The 21,868-nt window shown below is 36.4% G+C and overlaps 1 protein-coding gene across 2 annotated transcripts in view; it reads left to right on the top strand.

Moving 5' to 3' along the window:
* The window catches only part of ANKS1B (ankyrin repeat and sterile alpha motif domain containing 1B), a 1,164,394-nt gene that overhangs the window by 430,368 nt on the left and 712,158 nt on the right, over positions 1 to 21,868 (top strand). For both annotated transcript variants that reach the window (XM_010831582.1, XM_010831580.1), the window contains exon 11: positions 7,219 to 7,355. In XM_010831582.1, coding sequence (XP_010829884.1) covers positions 7,219 to 7,355 — 137 coding nt within the window. The remainder of the gene's footprint in view (positions 1 to 7,218; positions 7,356 to 21,868) is intronic.

Here is a 21,868-nt window from a genome sequence, read left to right as displayed (position 1 = left end):
GCTTCATCCAGTCCAGCATTTCTCATGATGTACTCTGCATACAAGTTAAATAAGCAAGGTGACAGTATACTACAGCCTTGACATACTCCTTTCCCAATTTGGAATCTGTCTGCTGTTCCATGTCCAGTTTTAACTGGTGCTTCTTGACCTGCATACAGATTTCTCAGGAGGCAGGTCAGGTGGTCTGGTATTCCCATCTCTTTCAGAATTTTCTACAGTTTATTGTGATCTACACAGTCAAAACTTTGGCATAGTCAATAAAGCAGAAACAGATGTTTTTCTGGATGATCTTGCCTTTTCAATGATCCAACGGATGTTGGCAGTTTGATCTCTGGTTCCTCTACCTTTTCTAAATCCAGCTTTAACTTCTGGAAGTTCACAGTTCACATACTGTTGAAGCCTGGCTTGGAGAATTTTGAGCATTACTTTGCTAGCCTTTGAGATGAGTACAATTGTGCGGTGTTTGAATGTTCTTTGGCATTGCTTTTGTTTGGGATTGGAATGAAAACTGACCTTTTCCAGTCCTATGGCCACTGCTGAGGTTTCCAAATTTGCTGACATAGTGAGTGCAGTACTTTCAAAGCATCATCTTTTAGGATTTGAAATAACTCAACTGGAATTCTATCACCTCCACTAGCTTTGTTCATAGTGATGCTTCCTAAGGCCCACTTGACTTTGCATTCCAGGTTGTCTGGCTCTAGGTGAGTGATCACACCATCATGGTTATCTGTGTCATGAAGATCTTTTTTGTATAGTTCTTCTGTGTATTCTTGCCACCTCTTCTTAATATCTTCTACTTCTGTTAGGTCCATTCCATTTCTGTCCTTTATTGTGGTCATCTTTGCATGAAATGTTTCCCTAGTATCTCTGATTTTCTTGAAGAGATCTCTAGTCTTTCCTATTCTATTGTTTTCCTCTATTTGTTTGCATTGATCACTGAGGAAGGCTTTCTTATCTCTCCTTGCTATTCTTTGTATCTCTGCATTCTAATTCTTAAGAAACCATTGGTAGGAGAAAGTATAATGTATTAACTATTTGAAATGTTAAATAATTCTTTAAAGTAATTGTTAAATATTAACTTCCTCACATGATGCAGAGTAAGTACTTTCTCACTGAAAATAACACACAGATGATAACTGGGCTATTTCACTTATGATTTTCATACTCTCTTTCCCAGAAATGATTGTCATGTAGCATTACTGAAAGTCACTTTAGAATTCAAAAGTTCAATTTGTCTTATTCATTTATTTATTCATCCATGCAATAAGCATCTTTTGAACACTTTTTGTCCCAAGGCATTGCCCTTGCATTAGATATAATGTTATGTTTTACAAAGGTTAAATGAATTTTTCGTAATGAAACCTTAGTTTTTAATTGCATAGTGAGAAGAATGTTCATATATAACGTGAAAATGGAAAAGTAGATGTATGATATATAATTGTAGGTGTCTCCATCAGAGGGAGAACATGGGAAATACTTATGACAGGACCTACAAACTATGGCCTATTAACTAAATCTGGACCGTTCCTGTTTTGGTTAGTAAAGTTTTCTTGTAATGCAGCCACAGCCATTTGCTTACATAGTGTCTATGGCTGCTTTGTGCTATAATGGCAGAGCTGAATAGTTGCAAAAGAGATGACCTAGCCTTCAGAGCTTAAAATGTTTACAATCTGGACCTTTACAGAAAAGCTTTGCAAATTTCTGACTTAACGCCAACAATTGAAAATTATATTTCATGAATTGTTACACTAATAATTATTAAATGCTTACTTGATAGTTGCTTAGTTACTTAATTACTTGGTAATTCAAGACTTTCCACAATAATACCTCAAGCCACCTATCTACTTATAGTTATTATTATCTGGCATGTATATGATAGTAATAGCAACAATTACTTTAACACTTACTATGTGCCAGGCAAAAATACACACATACACACACACACATATTTTATTTATCCTTACAAAAACACCATGAGAAAGGCACCTTTTCACAGATGATGAAACTGAGGGTGACTGCGGCAGGATTTCAGATTAGATTTGTTTGATTCTAGAGCCCAAATTTGTTGTATGTATGTCCTCCATTTCTTAGCATTACCTCCATGAATATTCTATTCTATTCAAACTAACTCTTTCTAAATGTGCCTCTTTCCCATCTTTTTATCAATAGCTTTTACTCCTCCTACTTCCAACTCTGGAAATGTTTTTCACACTCATTTCTTTCTAAGTTTTACTAACCCATCAGAGAACTCCTGACAGAACTCCACCTCTTCCATGAGACCTTTCCTGAATCTCCAGCCAAAATAACATCAGTCCTATTTGCCAGCTACATAGCAACTAGCCCGGTCTCTGGTATACTTTAGCTGTTCAGTACATGCTAGTGAATGGCACTAAAATTGTATAATATAATATTACATAGTATTCATAGAATACTTTTCTTGTAAAAGCCCCTGTAAACTAGAAAGATTTTCCCTGTGCTTGTTACTATAGAAGAAACTGACAGTCATAATGCATAATCTAATGCATAGAAAGTAATGTGACTAGAAGGTGTCTCATTTCAATCTGAAGTTGCAAATATATTCAGTAATTTTCTCTAAGCAATTTTTACACACCTCATTTCCTTTTAATCAGAAATGTTTTGTAGCTGCAGGTGTGAAGTGCAGGTTGACCATGTAAGACCATCATGGATATAAGCTGTCATTTTGCGAAGTCCACTGGATGATTGGTGGATTTTTATAAATAATATAGTAAAGGATATGTTAAGAATAAATCACTTTACTAAGACTCTTATGTATGTTCTAGAATATACTTTTCATTTGGATTTCTCCAAAAGGACCATGGAATTATAAAAACCAGATCACCTTTCTCCATATAATTAAGGGCATTTATGATGGTTTCCCCTGACACACAGGTTTTATTTTATTCATTTTACTTCACTTAGTATTCTTAGAAGATTGCATTGAGCTAAGAGCTGTGGAGAGAATAAGGGAAATGTAAGTCACTGTGAAAATATAACCTAGTCTGGAAGAGATAATGAACAATGCAAGGTAGTATAAAATCAAATTATCAGTGTAATGGTACAGATCATGGATTCAGAAGATGGACACACTTAGAGTCTTTTTAAAATAATTTAGTACATGATTATTCACTATCTTGTAGTATGTATTAAATTACTTACAAGAAACATTCAAGAAGCTTTTGCTTTACAGTCTGCATGGACTACCCAACAGTTTTTTCTGGCTTTGAGGCAAAAGCACTTAACAGGGCCAGACCTTGCAGTGAATCATTCCTCAAGGGATCATCTCTTATTTCTGGAATTAAATTCTGTCCCTACCAATTTGTGTTAGTAGCTGAAAGATACTGGTCTCAAATTCTACCCAAGTACTCAGAGTTATTACTCTAGATATTTTATCTACAAAGTACTACTATTTATACCCTTGCTTTTCTCTCTAGATTTTCTTTCCTCCATATTTTAGTTTAATTCTGATGATATTTGGTTTGATAGGGAAAAAGGAAACTCAAATTTATTAACTGCATACTATGTATCTGATTATGTGCTAGTTATTTTTCATTTGAATTCTCTCACACATAGCCCCAGAATATAGTTATTAATCATCCTCATGTTTTAAAGAAAGACTAAAATCCAGAGTAATTAAATAAATTATCTAACATTGAACAGATAGGTTTTCCACAAACCCCAGCATCTGGTATTAGAATATGAGTTTGTGTTCTTTTTTAAATTAATATTTACTAAAAGATAGAGTCATAATTAATGTTTAATTCATTCTAATAAAAAGTAAAAAGTAGCACAGAATTGAAGATGTGACGGACAGACAGAACAAAATACTATGAATGAGAAATAGAGGCATAAAAACAGATTCATGAAGACTTCAAGCATTGGAATTATCAGACAGATTAAAAAGCAAAACAACTTCCAATTTGAATAAATAAGAGTAAGCAAATACTGGGGTATTGAAAATGCTAAATGATAATGTAGTGTATTTGAAAAAGAACCAGATAGAAATTTTAGAACTGAAAAGCATAATTGAAAGTAAGTAAATGGTTTGATAGCAGACTAGACATAGCTGAAGAAAGAACCAGTAAGCTGGAAAATGAATATTTATATATATATAAAACTATCCAGAATGCAATACAGAGAGAAAACAATGAGGGTACAAAAGAGATAATAAATTATAATAAATAATAAGTCTAACATTATTTCACTGAAATCAAAATAAATTATAATAAATAATAAGTCTAACATTATTTCACTGAAATCCAAAAGGAGAGAAGAGAGAAAATGGGATAGAGGCAAGATTTGAAGTGATATAGTAGGGAATGTGTGCTTTTCCCATAGTCTTTCCTACTTCTGCTGCTCAAAACTCCATCTTTTTCAGTTCCTCAGGCCAAAAACCTTAGTTATGCTTGCCTTCTCTATTCCTCTCCTCCCCTGTATCCAACATATCAAGAAATTCTATTAGTCTATCTTCAAAATATATCCAGAATCCAACCTTATCACCAACTCAAATGCTAATACCCTGATTTATCCTGAGTCACTGTTGTTAACTCATCTCCCTGCTTCCAGGTATTATACCTATAGTACACACAAGTGTACTCTAAGATGTTTTTATGGTTGATATTTTCTGTTTTTATTATTTCCATCCTACTGTTTCCACGTTCTACTTTGTTTTTGTGGAGTTGGTTGACTCCAGAAGTAGAGACTGCCCGTAACTTGACTATGACAATAGTCTTCAGGCTGTGCCTCCTCTGTTCATATTTGCATACCTAGGGCATGCTAACCAGCAGAAAGGCAATGTGCCATCAATCTAGAACTTCTTGTCATCCATTTACTGGAAATTTAACTTTGTGATTGTCTTTTCTGTAAAATGGGAGTGGTAGTAATAGTAGCTATTTCAAAGAATTATTTGGAGGATTCAATGAGATTCAGTAAGTAAAAGAATTTAACATGCTCCCTGCACATAATAAATGCTCAATAACCATTAGCAATTATTGTCATTACTAGGCTGGTCTCTGCTTAAATATCTTCAGTATTTCCCATTGCCTACAGAATTAAGCACAAACAAAATAATAAAACCTACTTTTAGTTATCTAAACTTAGCTCCAATATCTTCCTAACATAAAATATTAGCTTTATATATACTCTTTCACTCTCCAAGCCCTTATGTTTTATGTTCTAGTCCTACCTTTCTTACCTGAAAACTGCAGCTTTTCAACAACCATCTTCCTTCCCAGCCACAGTTGGATTTCTTCTCCCCCTGCTTTTTCATCATGCTTCATCTACCTGTTATCAACTCTCAAGTTATACTGCATTATAAATTGCTTGCATGTCTCATGGCACATTTGATTGTATACCTCTCAAGGGCAGAGATTTAAAAAAAATTTACTAGACTTTATTTTTTACAGCAGTTTTAAGTTTACAGAAAAATCAAGTGGAAAGTATAGAGATTCCTTTTGTACTCCCTGCTGCCATGCAGGTGCAGCCTCCCACACTGTCAGTATCCCCCTCCAGAGTGGTACATTCATTTTCAGTCAGTGGACCTTGACACTGACACATCATTATCACACAAAGTCCATAGTTCACGAGAGGGTTCACTCTTGGTGCTGTACATTCTGTGGGTTTGGACAAATGTACAGAGACATACACCCACAGTTACAGTATTGTGCAGAATAGTTTCACTGCCCTGAGAGTCTGTGTTCCACCAATCATCCTAATCCCTGACCAGAGATTCTTTTCAATTTATCCGTAAAACATAATGCCAAATACATAATTGCTCCCAAATAAATGTTTTAGATGTATGAGTGAATGAATGAAAGAAGGAGGGGACAAATTAGAGAGAATGAATGCATCTTGTCATTCTTGCTAACTGATGTTTTGTCTCCATTTCGGTGTTCACTCATACTACCTTAGCCTATTCAGAAGACTTCCCCCACAGACTACTGTCTTTCAGGAGCTGGCTTATTCTTGAGATGCTCATTCAAACCCCACCTTATGTATTATACTAAATCAAGAGTGAGCTCTGGACACATCTAAGATGGTTTATGAATTATCTATTTAATTTGGTGTGTCACACTTGCATTTTTTAATTTCATGAGCCTATGTCTGGATTCCCCAGTGAAAATAAATTATATTTTAAAGTAATGGGGAGAGTTTCATCCTCTTGCTTTCTGTGAGCAAGAAGTGCCTTAACAAATCATTGCTTTTCACCTGGGATTGTTGGCGATGGCCATGGCACAGAGACACTTGCTGGTCTCTAAAGAATTCCCAGTCCTAGTCACTCTTGGACCAATTCAGCTGTCGAGTACAGAAAATTATTGGGGAATAATTAAAAATATAACAAGGAAGTAAATGTTTTGAACATTTGAGCTTGCAACAGTTTCCATAAAAAGCTCTAGAGGATTTGCCAAACTGTCGTTAAAATAATATAACTTCTATGTGCTAGCGGGAGTTATTTACAGAACCTTCTCCATCCTTTCCCCAGTATTTTAAGCATTCTAAAACTGCATCTTTGATGTTATTTTGTTTTGATATAAATTTAAGAGGAAAACGTTATACATATTGCTGATTTTCAAGTCATCAGTTTCTTATTTCTGCTCCCACAATACTGAACATAAGGGAAGATTACTTTGGATTTTTGAAATTTCATTCACTTAGCTTTGACCATCTAGGAAGATATATGTATCTGAGAGTGATAATTTTGTTTTTATCTACATTATAAAACTATTTTGCACAAATGTCAGTTTTTTATCCAGGTTAATTTACTGGGATGCTATTTTTTTTTTTTTTTTACAATTTGAGGGATTTCTGGGAAAAGTGCTTTGGGAAGGCATGAATATTATAGAGAAAACTTAGGCCAGTCATATAAAAAGAGCATTCTTTTAAGTTAAGGTGATGTTTTAGTCATCTGTATAGTGGCAATCTAAACATTTATACTGGATGATCTATCATTATAAATTAAGTAATAATACTCTTCCTCCTTGGAACAATACTACAGGGGAATATTTACCATTCTAAAAGAAAATAAAACATTCAATAAACAAATTATCTTTAAAATAAACTGCCAAGTGTATTCCACATTATGATCTTGTAATTAATACCAGTTTTAAGTTTAAATATCAATTCATTTTCATTAAAGTAATTTTAAGTCTTAGAAGGTAAACTGAGTGATTAGGTTCATGGTTGTTCTATTTTTATTCCCAGATAATGCCTCTGAGGTAGCAATTACTGCTCCAGGAACTAGTAACCATAGAAACAGCTCCACAGGCCCAACACCTGACTGCTCACCTCCATCCCCTGACACTGCCCTCAAAAATATTGTAAAAGTCATTCGACCCCAGGTAAGTGCTCATCATGACATCATGTGCAGTTTAATATATTTTGTTTTTGAATCAGTGCATGCACACCATCTATATTGCAGTACCGGGACTATTTTATAAGTAAATGGACTTCCAGGTTAAAAGAATGGACTTGGAAGAGAATGTTTCCTTCCCTTCGAGATGATGATACACATTGAAATCTGTTAGCTTTTGGAAAATTGAATTTGTATATTACATGAAAAAACAAGCTTAGAAAAATGGCTATTTCACATCATTTTTCTCAACATTTTAATAATTATGCTCGAACTATTGAGCTGTTACATGTTTTCTGGTGTTTCCTTTTTCTTTTGTCTTTATTTCTTTGGACATGCCACATTGTTTGTGATAAGTCCTTCATCCTCCAATCCCAGTCGTTTATATATACATGTTTTTTCCAAATCTTTATCCTTTATGGCTTCAAACTAATTTTGTCTGTATTTGATATTGCACCTCTCATTGCTCCTTATTTTTCTCCAGTGCTCAATTTCCTCTAGCTAGTCTCTTTACCTTTTGTTCTTTTTTTCCATTTCTGTCACTTTTCTATATGGGTTTCTTTCTCTTACCCCTTTTCTTTCAGTTGGATTTCCCAGTAGGCGGTTTGCAGGCAAGCTTTAGAAATATCATTGGGACAAGCTGTTCTGTGATATTTCATTGAAAATAGCACTTATAAAGCTGTTTGCATTATATTTTTGCCAACAGATGGACTCAGAACATGGAATTGGTGGTGTTCTCAACCTAGCTCATTCTGAATGGGCCTCATAAAATTCAAGAGAGAGGAACTTTGGATCCAATCAATGCCATTCACTATCTCCTTAGATATATAGTATGAACAAATAGTTTGAGCCAATTTGCAGAACAAATATGTCTTTTAATATTGTTTTGACCTAAATGAGCAATAATTTGTTAAACATCTTACCTTCTTTAACACAACTTATTTTGGATTTTTTTATTATATGTATCATCCTTATCAGTAAAATGACATTTAAGCTTTGCATTTCTGCTACAGCTTATAGAACACTTTCCTACAAATTATTTTGTTTAACCTTTATAAGTTTCAAGGGAATGTATATTTTAGTGTTATGGATAAGTATATTGGCACTCCAAAGGGGCTAAGTTGTGCAACTGATTTGAAGTTTCTTGTACTTTCCTTGGTGTAATAATTGTCTCCTACAATCCTGTTCAGAGGGTAGAAAACTCCTCATTAGGATATATAATTTGCTACCTCTTTATGAGGATAAAACTTATAGGTTCATTTAGGCATAGGTAATATTTCACACAATGTCCTGGTATGTGGAGCAGGAAAATGTTTTCAATAATTCCTCTTCGTTTTCAGGGAAATTTGACCTAGTTCATTTGTTTCAGGAAGTCAGCCCCACTAAACTTAGATTTAGTTGCCAAATGTCACATTTATTATCATTGGTTTTCTCACTAGGTTAAGGTGTTTCTGGTGCTATTGGGCAGCTATTGCATTTCCAACATTTTAAACTATTTATGTAGGAGATTGTCTTATATATATTAATAAAATTTATTGCTAAACAGTTAATTTTATATCAGTGTAAATTCTCTAATGTAAATGCATTTGGTCATTCAGTGAATGAAAAAGATTCTTTTCTGTGTAATCTAATGAACTCTAAAGGATCTTACTCCATAAGTCCTTCTTTACATATTCTATCTTATTTTAGTAAACTTTGAAGAAATCTAGGAGTAGTGTTAAAGCCAGAAATTCCACTTGACTCCACTCCTTGGTTCTGTCCATTTTTAAAAGTGTATGAAGGTAACTGACTCTACTTTCCTTTATTAGATGTTATAATGATGATTTAGGGAAGAAAAAATGAAGGGAAAAAATTGTGAAACTAAGGATGATGGTATTTCAATTAGAACCAATGCAGCCTGTATGTATGTATGTTGTAGAACAATAACAGCTAAGGCATATAATTAAGAAAGAATATAACCTCACATGGGCCACTCTTTCTTTTACCTCAGAGACATTGGTGCAGTAGTTATTTCTCCTTCTGAGTCCTGATCTCCTGGGGTTCTTCATTTATTATAGAGAGCAGGGAATAGAAAGTTCAAGTGAAAGTAATTATGAAGGAGTATTGGAGTAGAACACATGATTTCAAGAAATGGTTTGGAGACTAGAGGGTGTGAATAACAGACAGCTAGATGGATAAAATAGAGGACTCCCTGGTGTGCTCTGACAAGGCACAGGTGTGTCAGGAATGGAACATTGACAACAGTTACTGTTCCAAAGGAAAGATAATTATTGGTTAGCTTATATAAGAGTCTATATTTTGATCATAGGCTTATTAACCCTCTAGGTGTTTGATAATTCTCCTGGCTTTTCTGTCTGGAAATGCATGAATGTGATTTGATTGACTTATGGGTATTCAGATATTGTTTTCATTTATTAATTAGAAATTAATAACATAATTGGAATGATCATTTCACTCTTAAAACCAGTGATGAGCCTTTAAAATGGAAGTACAAGTACAACTCTTAATCATTAATTTGCATTTATTTGCCTGGGCATTAGTACATGTGTTTAGTCTTATTGTGAGAAAACTGATACAAAACAGATGAGAGATAAAAACAGAACTGTCCATCGTATTCACTCACTACAAATAGATACTGATCAGATAGAGCAAGTTGGGTTACTTCTCCTTCGCCTCATGCATCCCTTTATCTAGTCTATTTTCATAACTCTATCTATAAATGGAAGATATCCATTATAACCAATGAGTTCTTGCTTTCAATATGAGGTAGAGCTGATTATACATTGCATGTGTTTCTGACTGGTGTATTAATTGTGACAGATTTTGCAGTGTTTTATTGAGTTTGACTATTTGGCATATTTATTAACTCAGTAAGTCACAACCGTTAATTCTGCATACTATATTTGATTTTTTTACCTTTGCTTCTTTGGACTCTTACATGTCCTAAAATTCCTCAGATTGTGAAACTTTCTATTTTTGATTTACAGAGTGAAATACTGATGTGCTACTGGCTTCTCTTTGTTTCTTTTCAGTATATTGATCCACAAGCCTGAGGCTCTCTATTTAGATGAATTTGCAAGGCTAAGCTCACTTACTCATACTTGAAAGTAGAACTGTTTCTAAACTTGAAAAGATACTTGAAATACTTGAAAAATATTTACATGTTAAAAAATTTAGGTAGGTCTATTGCAGGAGACCTGGTTTTGATCCCTGGGTTGGGAAAATCCCCTGGAGGAGGGCATTCCTCCAGTATTCTTGCCTAGAGAATCCCCATGGACAGCAGAGCCTGGTGGACAGTCCATGGGGTCGCAAAGAGTTGGACACAACTGAGCGACTAAGCACAGCACAGCGTTGACATACCAGTTTTCTTTTTGCTTTTTCTTTGTAATGCCTTTTTTTCTTTTTAATGTTTTCCTGGTGAAGCATCTTTTTACCCTTAGTAGAAGAATACAGTTTGATGGATTTTGATAACTGTGTATGTAGGTGTAACCACCATTCAAGGCAGGATATAGAACATTGGTGTTACCCTCAGAAAGTTGCCTCATGCCTGTTTCCAATCAGTGGCCCTTATTCCTGCCTCAGTGTGTGCATGCATGCTTGCTCAGTTGCTCAGTTGTGTCTGACTCTTTGCAACGCCATGGACTGTAGCCCATCAGGGTCTTCTGTCCATGGAATTTTCCAGGCAAGAATAATGCAGTGGGATCTTCCCAACCCAGGGATCAAACCCACATCTCTTGCATCTCCTGAACTGGCAGGCAGATTCTTTACCACTGGTGCCACTTCTTTCTGATTTTTATCATCATAATTTAGAATTGCCTATTCTTGAACTTTATGTAAATGGAATCCTACTGTGTGTGTATGTTTTATGTATGCCCAGGTCTGGATTCTTTCACTCAATATAATTCACTCATGTTATGCCTTTTTTTTTCTTTTTTGCTGAGTAGTTGGATTAACATAGTTGTTTCATGTTATTTGGTGTTATGAATGAATGTGCACTGTATGTTCATATAGATACCAAAAAGTAGAATTGTCAGGTTGTAGGGAACATGAATAGCTAATATTGTAAGAAACTTGCCAAGAGTTTTCTGAAGTAGTAGTTCCATAATTTAAATCCACATAGAAATATCTGAGATTTTTTATTTCTCCACAGTCTCGCCAACATTTACACTTTCAATTTTTTTCATTTTAACCATCCTTATGGGTATGAAAGCATTTCTCATTATGGCTTTAAGCACTTTTTCCTGTGGCTATTGCTCATTATTATATCTTTTGAGAAGTGCCTGTTCACGTCTTTTTTATGGGATTGTTCAATTTCCTAATTGTCAATTTGTAGTAATTTTTATTACTACATTCATATGACATTTATTACTACTACAGTATTTTTATTACTACATTTATAACTAAATTCTCCTGTAATTCTAAAAGATTTTAGTTATTTGTCTGGTTTATGCACTGTAAATATTTTTCCCAGTCTGTGATTTGCCTTCATTTTTAAAAAGCTTTTTATTTATTTATGGTTGTGCTGGGTCTTAGCTGCTCCAAGTGGGCTTCTCCAGCTGTGCTGAGTAGGGGTCACTGTCCAGTAGTGGCGCATGGGCTTCTCACTGTGGTGGCTTCTCTTGTTGCAGAGCATGGACTCTGGAGTGCTGCTTCAGTAGCTGTGGCGCATGGCTGTTTCCCCGTGGCATGAGGGATCTTCCCTGGCTGGGGATCAAACCCATGTCTCCTGTATTACAAAGCAGATCCTTAACCACTGGACCACCAGGGGAAAACCGACCTTAATATTTTTTAATGCTACCTTTTGATGAATAGAATATTTTAATTTTAGTGAAATATGATTTTTAAATTATTTTTCATGGTTGGTGCCTTTTGTGTCTTTTTCCAGGTTATAAGTATATGCACCCATTTTTTTTCCCCATAAGCTTTCTGGTTCTGGCTTTTGCATTTAGTTCTGCAAACTATCACAAATCATTTTTGTATAGTGTGAGGTGGGAGTCAAGTTTCATTTTTTTTCCTATATGGCGAAAGACTTCCCTTTCTCACTGAGTTGACCTAATGCTTTAGTGCTGTTTACTATTTTAACTTTCCAATTTTGTTTACTGTTGATATATAGAAATACAATTGAGTTTTATATCATCCTTGTAACTTTCACCTGGATTATTTCATTTAAAACTCACAGTAGTTCCTTTAAAAAGTAATTTCCTTAGGATTTTTTCCTTCCCTGTCATCTGAAAATAATAATGGTCTTACTTTATCCTTTCTGATTTTTATGTCTTTTATTTCTTTTTCTTATCTTTATGGTGCATGGAAGTGGTAAAGCCAGAAATCCTTTCCTTATTTGCTATTTTGAGGAAACACACTCAGTATTTCAACATTAACTATAAGCTTTAAGTTTCTTATATGTACCCTTCTGCTGCTAGTTTGCAGAGAGCTTTTTTTTTTTTTTAATTTTTTAAATTGAAGGATAATTGTTTTGCAGAATTTTGTGGTTTTCTCTCATACATCAACAAGAATCAGCCATAGGTACACCTGCTGAAAGTTTTTTTTAACATAAAAGTGTTTTTTCCCATTTTATTGTTTTTTAATATATATTTTGATGATCATACTACTTTTTTTCTTTTTGTTCTATTAAAGTGATAAATGCATTCCTTTAATTTTGAATGTTAATCCAACTTTGAACTTGGTTATGATGTTTTATCCTTTTTGTATAGCACCTGATGCAAGAGACACTTTGGATAAAACATGTATGGAGAGGTGGATTAGACCTAAGGGAGTCAAAGATGACTGGTTGACTGGAATTTTTGAATGATAGTAATAGATATAGGAAAAACTTAAGCAGAAGTTCATTTTGATGAAGAGGAGGATGATATGACAAATTTGGTTTTGTAAACTCATTGAGAGTGAGGCATGGTATACAAACTGAAATATTAGTATAGAATTATGATGAGAGAGGTTAGGAGCTTAAGGTAAAGATTTTACAGTCATTTATATAATTTGATGGTAAAGAAAAATAGTACCAAAGGTGGTATGCTCGCAAATGCTTACACTTAGGAATATAGTTAATATTTGTGAAGCACCTCATATAATTTAATTTTCATAATTTTGGAGGGAATGGATATTATTATTGTAATTTTATAGATGAAGAAATTGAGAACAAAGACGTTTAAATAATTTCTTAACATTTACTTGAAAAACAGGGCCTTAGTAAAAGAAAGACAGAGCATTGAGAAATGATAAAGGAGGAAGAGCCAGACATCCTGGAATGTGAAGTCAAGTGGGCCTTAGGAGCATCATTATGAACAAAGCTAGTGGAGGGATGGAATTCCAGTTGAGCTATTTCAAATCCTGAAGGATGAAGCTGTGAAAGTGCTGCATTCAATATGCCAGCAAATTTGGAAAACTCAGCAGTGGCCACAGGACTGGAAAAGGTCAGTTTTCATTCCAGTTACAAAGAAAGGCAATGTCAATGAATGTTCAAACTACTGCACACTTGCACTCATCTCACACACTAGCAAAGTAATGCTCAAAATTATCCAACCCAGGCTTCAGCATACGTGAACTGTGAACTTCCAGATGTTCAAGTTGGATTTCGAAAAGGCAGAAGAACCCGAGATCAACTTGGCAACATCTGCTGGATCATCAAAAAAGCAAGAGAGTTCCAGAAAAACATCTACTTCTACTTTATTGACTATGCCAAAGTCTTTGACTGTGTGGATCACAATAAACTGTGGAAAATTCTGAAAGAGGTGGGAATACCAGACCACCTGACCTGCCTCTTGGGAAACCTGTATGCAGGTCAAGAAGCAACAGTTAGAACTGGACATGGAACAACAGACTGGTTGCAAATAGGGAAAGGAGTACATCAAGGCTGTATATTGTCATGCTGCTTATTTAACTTATATGCAGAGTATATCTTGCAAAATTCTGGGCTGGAAGTAGCACAACCTGGAATCAAGGTGGCCGGGAGAAATATCAATAACCTTAGATATGCAGATGACACCACCTTTATGGCAGAAAGCAAAGAGGAACTAAAGAGCCTCTTGATGGAGGTGAAAGAGGAGAGTGAAAAGTTGGCTTAAAGCTCAACATTCAGAAAACTAACATCATGGCATCTGGTCCCATCATTTCATGGCAAATAGATGAGGAAACAATGGAAACAGTGAGAAACTTTATTTTCTTAGGCTGCAAAATCACTGCAGATGGTGACTGCAGCCATGAAATTAAAAGACACTTGCTCCTTGGAAGAAAAGCTATGACCAACCTCAACAGCATTTTACCAACAAAGGTCCACCTAGTCAAAGCTATGGTTGTTCTAGTAGTCATGTATGGATGTAAGAGTTGGAGTATGTAGAAAGCTGAGTGCCGAAGAATTGATGCTTTTGAACTGTGGTGTTGGAGAAGACTCTTGAGAGTTGCTTGGACTGCAAGGAGATCCAACCTGTCCATCCTAAAGGAGATCAGTCCTGAATATTCATTGGAAGGACTGATGCTGAAGCTGAAACTCCAATACTTTGGCCACCTGACATAAAGAACTGACATTGGGAAAGACCCTGATGCTGGGAAAGATTGAAGGCAGGAGGAGAAGGGGATGACAGAGGATGAGATAATTGGATGGCATCACCGACTTGGACATGCGTTTGAGTAAGCTCTGGGAGTTGGTGATGGACAGGGAAGCCTGGCATGCTGCATTCCATGGGGTCGCAAAGAGTCAGACACAACTGAGGGACTGAACTGACTGAAAGAAGGAAGACAGCACGTTGTCATGAATATAAAGAGAGAAAAGAAAACTGAAGAGGAGATTAGTCAATACTGTCAAGACTTTTCGGGAGGTGGAGGAGAAGGGAGATTAAAATGTCACTTTATGTGGTGATTATGAGGGCAAAGACCTTCAAAAATGCAATTTCTCTCAAACAGAAAAAATGCAAAGAGTTGAAGAGTTGTAGAAAAACAATGCACTAATTGTAGATTACTTTTTTGAATAGTTGGTTTTAAAAGGAATGAAATGGTGGTGGTAAAAGGAAAGAAAGCATGTGGCAGTGTGTTGAAAGATGGGCATGGTTAAGGAAACAGTTTTCTTTTATTTTAGGATATCGGAAATTAAACCTGGTTGTAAAGAACAGGAATGAGGAGACTAAAAGAGACATGCGTGATGGAGACTGTAATGTTAAATTGTATAATAGGAGGAGAAACTAAATCTAATCAACTTCAAAGTTCAAACATTCTGGCATCTCTGGATGCAAAAGACACTTTAGATAAAGCACTAGTTGCTAAAGTACTGCTTTCTTGAGCTATGCCTCAGTGGTTGTTTTAATTGGGTTGATTTTCTACTCTTTTCTCTTATTTCATAGCATGAGTCAAATCTATAGTAATAAAGGATGTTTGAGAAATGACCCAAAGTAGAGGCAGAAGAGACTATTTTAGCACAATATCACAGAGAAGACAAACAGGTGCTTAATATTGAACATTATAATACCTTAATGAACATAGTTGGATGCTAACAGAAAGCCAACCTGGAAAATTTGAAAGTTATGAGTATTTTGAGGTACTCCTGGTACTGTCCAGATTCCACCATGCATTTTAAATCCTATCCTGAATAGTATTCAGCAGAATGAAGTGATTTCAGGCTGTACTTTTGCAGAAGAGGAAGGACCCTATGAAAAACAAGCAAAGAGGGCATAAGGGTAAAGAAAAGAGAATACTCAAGGAACCAGTTTTCTCAAGAGTCTAAGGGAGATGGTTTGCAAAAAGATGAGCTATTCCTGAACTCCTACCTATGATGGCCTCTGTTTCAATCAGGTGACAACTCAACCTGGAGGAAATAAAGAATTTGGGCATTCTCCTGGACTTTCTTTGTGCTTAATGAACTAATAATAAAGTAATTTAATAATAAACCACATTATCTCTCCCTTCATTAAGGGTTTAGAACTGGGGGTGCATAAAATTCTTGCCAAATCTAGAATCACATTTTACTGGGCACTGGAGGGTTAGATAATACATATGCTAAAATTTAGAATTAGAAATGAGAGTGGGTATGTAAAAAGGAGAGGCATATAACTCAGAGTAAGTATAGCATATTGTATTGGGTTGCAGTAAAAATAGATAAAGAATAAAAAGTCTTTCAAAGAGATAATCTTTTAAAAGTATCTTTGAGTACTGAACCATTTAGTTCTATTATTGTGCATGTGTTTCATTTATTTCTTATAAAAACCCTACAAGGTTTTTCCTTATTTTACTGCTTGGGTCTGAGGGTTAGATTGAATAATTTCCCCAGTGTTACGCAGTCACTGACTGGAAGAACTCTGGTCTTCTAACTCCAGGAGTCTGTTAATGTTAATTACCCCATTGTTGTTGTTGTTGTTTAGTCACTAAGTCGTGTCAGACTTTTTTGCGACCCCATGGACTGCAGCCTGCCTGGCTTCTCTGTCCATGGGATTTCCCAGGCAAGAATACTGGAGTGGGTTGTCGTTTCCTTCTCCAGGGGATCCTCCTGACCCAGGGATTGAACCCACATCTCCTGCATTGGCAGTCAGATTCTTTACCACTGAGCCACCAGGGAAGCCCAGTTAGCTCAATAGGGAGAAAATAACCAAGAGGGACTATGATATTCCAGAGGGATGATGAAATTTGAGAGGAGAATAATAGATTAGAAAACGGAAGATGAGCCTAAAGATGGGAACCAAAGAAGACTGCCTAACTATCATTTGGAGTCCTACAACCAGTTTCCTTGGTGACTCAGTGGCAAAAACCTGCCTGCAATGCAGGAAACACAGCAGACACAGGTTTGATTCCTGAGTCACGAAGATTCCCCTGGAGAGGAAATGGCAACCCACATCAGTATTTTTGCCTGGGAAATCCCACGGACAGAGCCTGGCAGCTACAGTGCATGGGGTTGCAAACAGGTAGACACAACTGGGCGACTGAGCATGCACACACCCAAAGCTAAGTGAGAGGAGAAGGCTGAAAACAGAAAAGTAGTAAAACAATAGAAAATAATCTTAGGTGAAACAAAGAACAATTCAGAAAGAAAAAAAAAATTGAGGAATAAGTCAATGACCCCAACAATCAACTAGTAGTCCTGGACAAATTGGAATGTCCTGGAAGCTTTTTATTTCTATTGAAGTATAGTTGACTTTATATTAGTGTCAGGCGTACACCGTAGAGACTAAATATTTTTAAAGATTATAGTCTATTTACAGTTATTACAAAACAATTCTTATTGTTTATTTTATTTTGTACATAGTAGTCTGTACTTCTTAATTCCCTACTCTCATCTTGCCCCCCCAATTTTTTCTCCCCATTGGTAGGGAAGTGGGGATAACCTCATATTTAGCCAATATCATGCTAAGTGGATTCAAATCATTGAGGGAGCTTAAAAAGGCTCCCTGAATGCATTACCTAAAAACCAGAGTTGCTATCAACAGAGCCAATTGTGGATGAGACAACAAGAGTGAGAAGGATTGTCTTTGGAAGGTTATATTTCAAATGTGGGCAAAGGTGATTTAATTGGCACCATAAAAAAAGTGGGGTCATTTTAGGGCTTGTTCTCAATCTGTGAATCTGTTTCCATTTTGTTCCATATATTTGTTTCATTTTTTAGATTCCACAAATAAGTGGTAACATCAAGTATTTGTCTTTCTCTGTCTCATTTCACTAAGCCTGATGCTCTCCAGATCCATCCACATGGTTGCAAACGGCAGAATTTCATTTTTTATGGCAGAGTAATATTCCATTGTGTGTATATATCCATCTTCTTTATTTATTCAGCTGTTGATGAATGTTTAGATTGCTTCCATGTCTTGGCTATTTTAAATAATGCTGCTTTAAACATTGGGGGTGCATGTGGCTCTTTGAATGAGTTTTTGTTTTCTTTCAGATATATATCCTGGAAAGGATTTTTTTAGCAATGCCTTGGCCCTACCCTCCAGACCGATTAAATTGATATCTTTAAAGGCAAGACTTTATGGAACTGTATGCAACATTTTGCTTGTAGGTACCTACCGTTTTTTTTTAGGAATAAAATTCTAATCATGCTCTGTCACATATCCTCTATGTAACCTTTCTATGTAACCCTCAATTTATCAGCAAAATATGGATGGTATTTACCTTGCCTGCTTCTCAGGGACATAGGAAAGCTCAAATCAGATAAAATGTACCATGGTGCTGTAAGTTATAAAGCTCAATAACGATCCAGTTTGTTATTAGAGGGGCAATTAAATCACATTTGGCCACATTTGAAATATGACCTTGGAGAGACTATCCTCTCACTCGCACAGTCTCATCCACAGTTGTCTCTGATGATAGCAACCCTGGCTTTTATGTAACACATTTGGGAGCCTTTTTAAGTTCCCTAAGTGACTTGAATCTACTTAGGATGATCCTGGTTAAATATGGATCATTTTAGGTGAAACAAAAACAATTCAGAAAGAAAAAAAAAAATTAGAGGAAGAAGCCAATATGGAGAATCCCAGCCTCCAGCATTTCATTCCTTAGAGATGTCTCCATATGACAGCCACAGGAAATATAAACTCCTGAAATCTGGGATGTGAGAGAATCCAAAGATGACAAATGGCGTGGAGTTGTGTCAGGCTGACCCAGTGCAGGGGAAGGGAAAGTCAGCATCCAGGAGGCATCCACTGTAAACTGCATCTTCCACCAATGACTAAAATCACCATCATTCTGTACAGAGGTCGTGTCAATCACATTCCAGCATAATATTAATTACCCTCATTTCTCTTCTTTTGATGAGATCCTGGCTGAATTTGTCCACCAGGAAAATGGGAAATTATTTGAGAAAGATTAAGAGCTAAGGAGAAGGAAATGGCAACCCACTCCAGTGTTCTTGCCTGGAGAATCCCATGGATGGAGAAGCCTGGTAGGCTGCAGTCCATGGGGTCGCACAGAGTCAGACATGACTGAAGCGACTTAGCAGTAGCAGCAGCAAGAGCTAAAGAGAGAGTTAAGTTATATAGGGCCACCTTCACTGCATTACCTCAGATAAGCCAAACTGCTCCTACCTTAGTCTTTTTGTTCTCATCCTTGATTTGCCAGAATGTCCTTCCCTCAGAGATCTGCATGGCTCATTATCTTTCTCCTTTCAGGTCATTATTTATATGCCACCTTATGAGAGAGCTCTTCTCTGACCACTGAGTATTAAGCAGCCACCATTTTACTTTCTATCTCCTTTATGCTATTTTTTCCTTATAACATTTTTCACGTCTGGATTAGCATTTATGTGTTAATTTGTTCTGTGTTTTTCTTCATCACTTGAATGAATGTCGCATAGAATGATAACTGTTTTATATTATTATTATTATTAACTGCTCAGTCACAGCACCTCGAACAGCACCTGGTACATAACTGGTGCTCAATAAATATATTATTTGAATTAATAAACTGAGTGTGGTTTGGTAAAAGACAGTGAAGATGGTTCTGGGAAGGGAGTACTCAAATTAAACTTTGTATTTGAATAGAAATTAGCTAGGTGAGGTGGTAAATACATAGTCCAGGGAGCAGCATAGGATGAGCAGAGCATTTAAAGTTTTTTACTTAATGTTCTGCCAAATCCACATTGAATAGTCTACTGAGTCAAGAAGTCCCAGGCAGGCATCCTACCCTTTCCCCTCAATCAGAATGTCCTAATCTCTATGGAGCACTCATTCTGAGTATTATTCCTAAGGGACAAAATTGTTTTCATGGTCAGATATATGGGGGAAATAGAGGGTTAAACACTTTTCTTTACTGAAGAATTTTTCATAGCCTTTCTCCACTGCCACCCCTGGGAAACTCATTAATATTTTCACAACTAGTGATCCACAAAACACAATTTGGGAAGCATGATCCAGGTCATTTGATATACTTCTTTGTAGCTGACCCTAGCAATTCCATTGTGGTTTGATTTTTTCATTCATCCTGTATGAATTCATACTGTTGAGAAAGGGAGTGTGCTGACTCAGCAATAAATAGTGTGCTCCTTTTAGTATGCTATAGTGTGGTATCTGGGAGAGGGCAATGGCACCCCACTCCAGTACTCTTGCCTGGAAAATCCCATGGACGGAGGAACCTGGTAAGCTGCAGTCCATGGGGTCCCTAGGAGTCGGACACGACTGAGCGACTTCACTTTTCACTTTTCACCTTCATGCATTGGAGAAGGAAGTGGCAACCCACTCCAGTGTTCTTGCCTGGAGAATCCCAGGGACGGGGGAGCCTGGTGGGCTGCCATCTATGGGGTCGCATAGAGTCAGACACGACTGAAGTGACTTAGCAGTAGCAGTGTGGTATCTATAGCATACTAATCTAGGAGAAGGCAATGGCACCCCACTCCAGTACTCTTGCCTGGAAAATCCCATGGACGGAGGAGCCTGGTAGGCTGCAGTCCATGGGTCGCTAAGAGTCGGATAGGACTGAAACAACTTAGCAGCAGTAGCAGCAGCAGTGTGGTATCTAGACTTAAATCTACTTAATCCTGTGAGCAATCATGTAAAATAACAGACTCATTATGATTCCTATTTTATATATGAGGAGAAATAAAATGAATATACTGTATATAATATCATGTTGAAAACAAGTTTTAAATTAGTAATGTTAAAACCCTAAAACCCAAAAACAAATAGTTAGAAGGATCTGTATTTTTTTACTATAATACAATATTATTTTTGCATCATTCTATTTTACACTGATTGAATTCTACTCAATAAATTTCTTCACACATTATATTGGGCACTATGAGGAATAAAAAACATTTACATAGTTCTTGGGAGTTTAGGCAAAAAATTAACTACATTGTTTTCTTTTTCTCCCAGATTCAGAACCAACTGAGAGATGGAATGAAGGAGTTAAATTAAACATCATATTTTTAAGTTACTGATAGGATAATTGGACAATGTGGTTCTAGATATGTGGCCAGACGTGCTTTCCACTGAGTTAGACATACATCCGAACCTGTCACTGGTATAGCTAGACAATCGACAAGGTACTTTTGCCACAGAAGAACAGAAAATGTATACATTATGCTGATGTGTTGGTTCTGAAGAGGAAAAGCCCAGAAGGGGTAGAGTTGAGCATGCTTAGTTTTCCCCCCAAAGTAATTTTATAGCTATGTAACTCTGAACTCCTTCGGGGAGAAATGAGTGGAGGGTAGGAGAATAGGCCAAGAATGTTACTCTAATGGAATTCTCTTTCTCATGGAAATATGAGTCCAGAGAGTACAAGTTCAGCTTAATAAAAAGATAAGATATACTTCATTTGCTCCAGTAGCCTACAGTGTTAGATAATAAGACTCGCTATACTTACTTGCCAGACATCAGTTCAGTACAGTTCAGTCGCTCAGTTGTGTCCGACTCTCTGTGACCCCATGAATCACAGCACGCCAGGCCTCCCTTCCATCACCAACTCCTGGAGTTCACCCAAATTCATGTCCATCGAGTCAGTGATGCCATCTAGCCATCTCATCCTCTGTCGTCCCCTTCTCCTCCTGCCCCCAGTCCCTCCCAGCATTAGAGTCTT

This window comes from Bison bison, unplaced genomic scaffold (genome assembly GCF_000754665.1).
Source record: "Bison bison bison isolate TAMUID 2011002044 unplaced genomic scaffold, Bison_UMD1.0 scf7180017864529, whole genome shotgun sequence".
Lineage (NCBI taxonomy): Eukaryota > Metazoa > Chordata > Mammalia > Artiodactyla > Bovidae > Bison > Bison bison.
The sequence above is the reverse complement of the archived record's forward strand: the minus strand, read 5'-3'. Positions and strand labels throughout refer to the sequence as shown.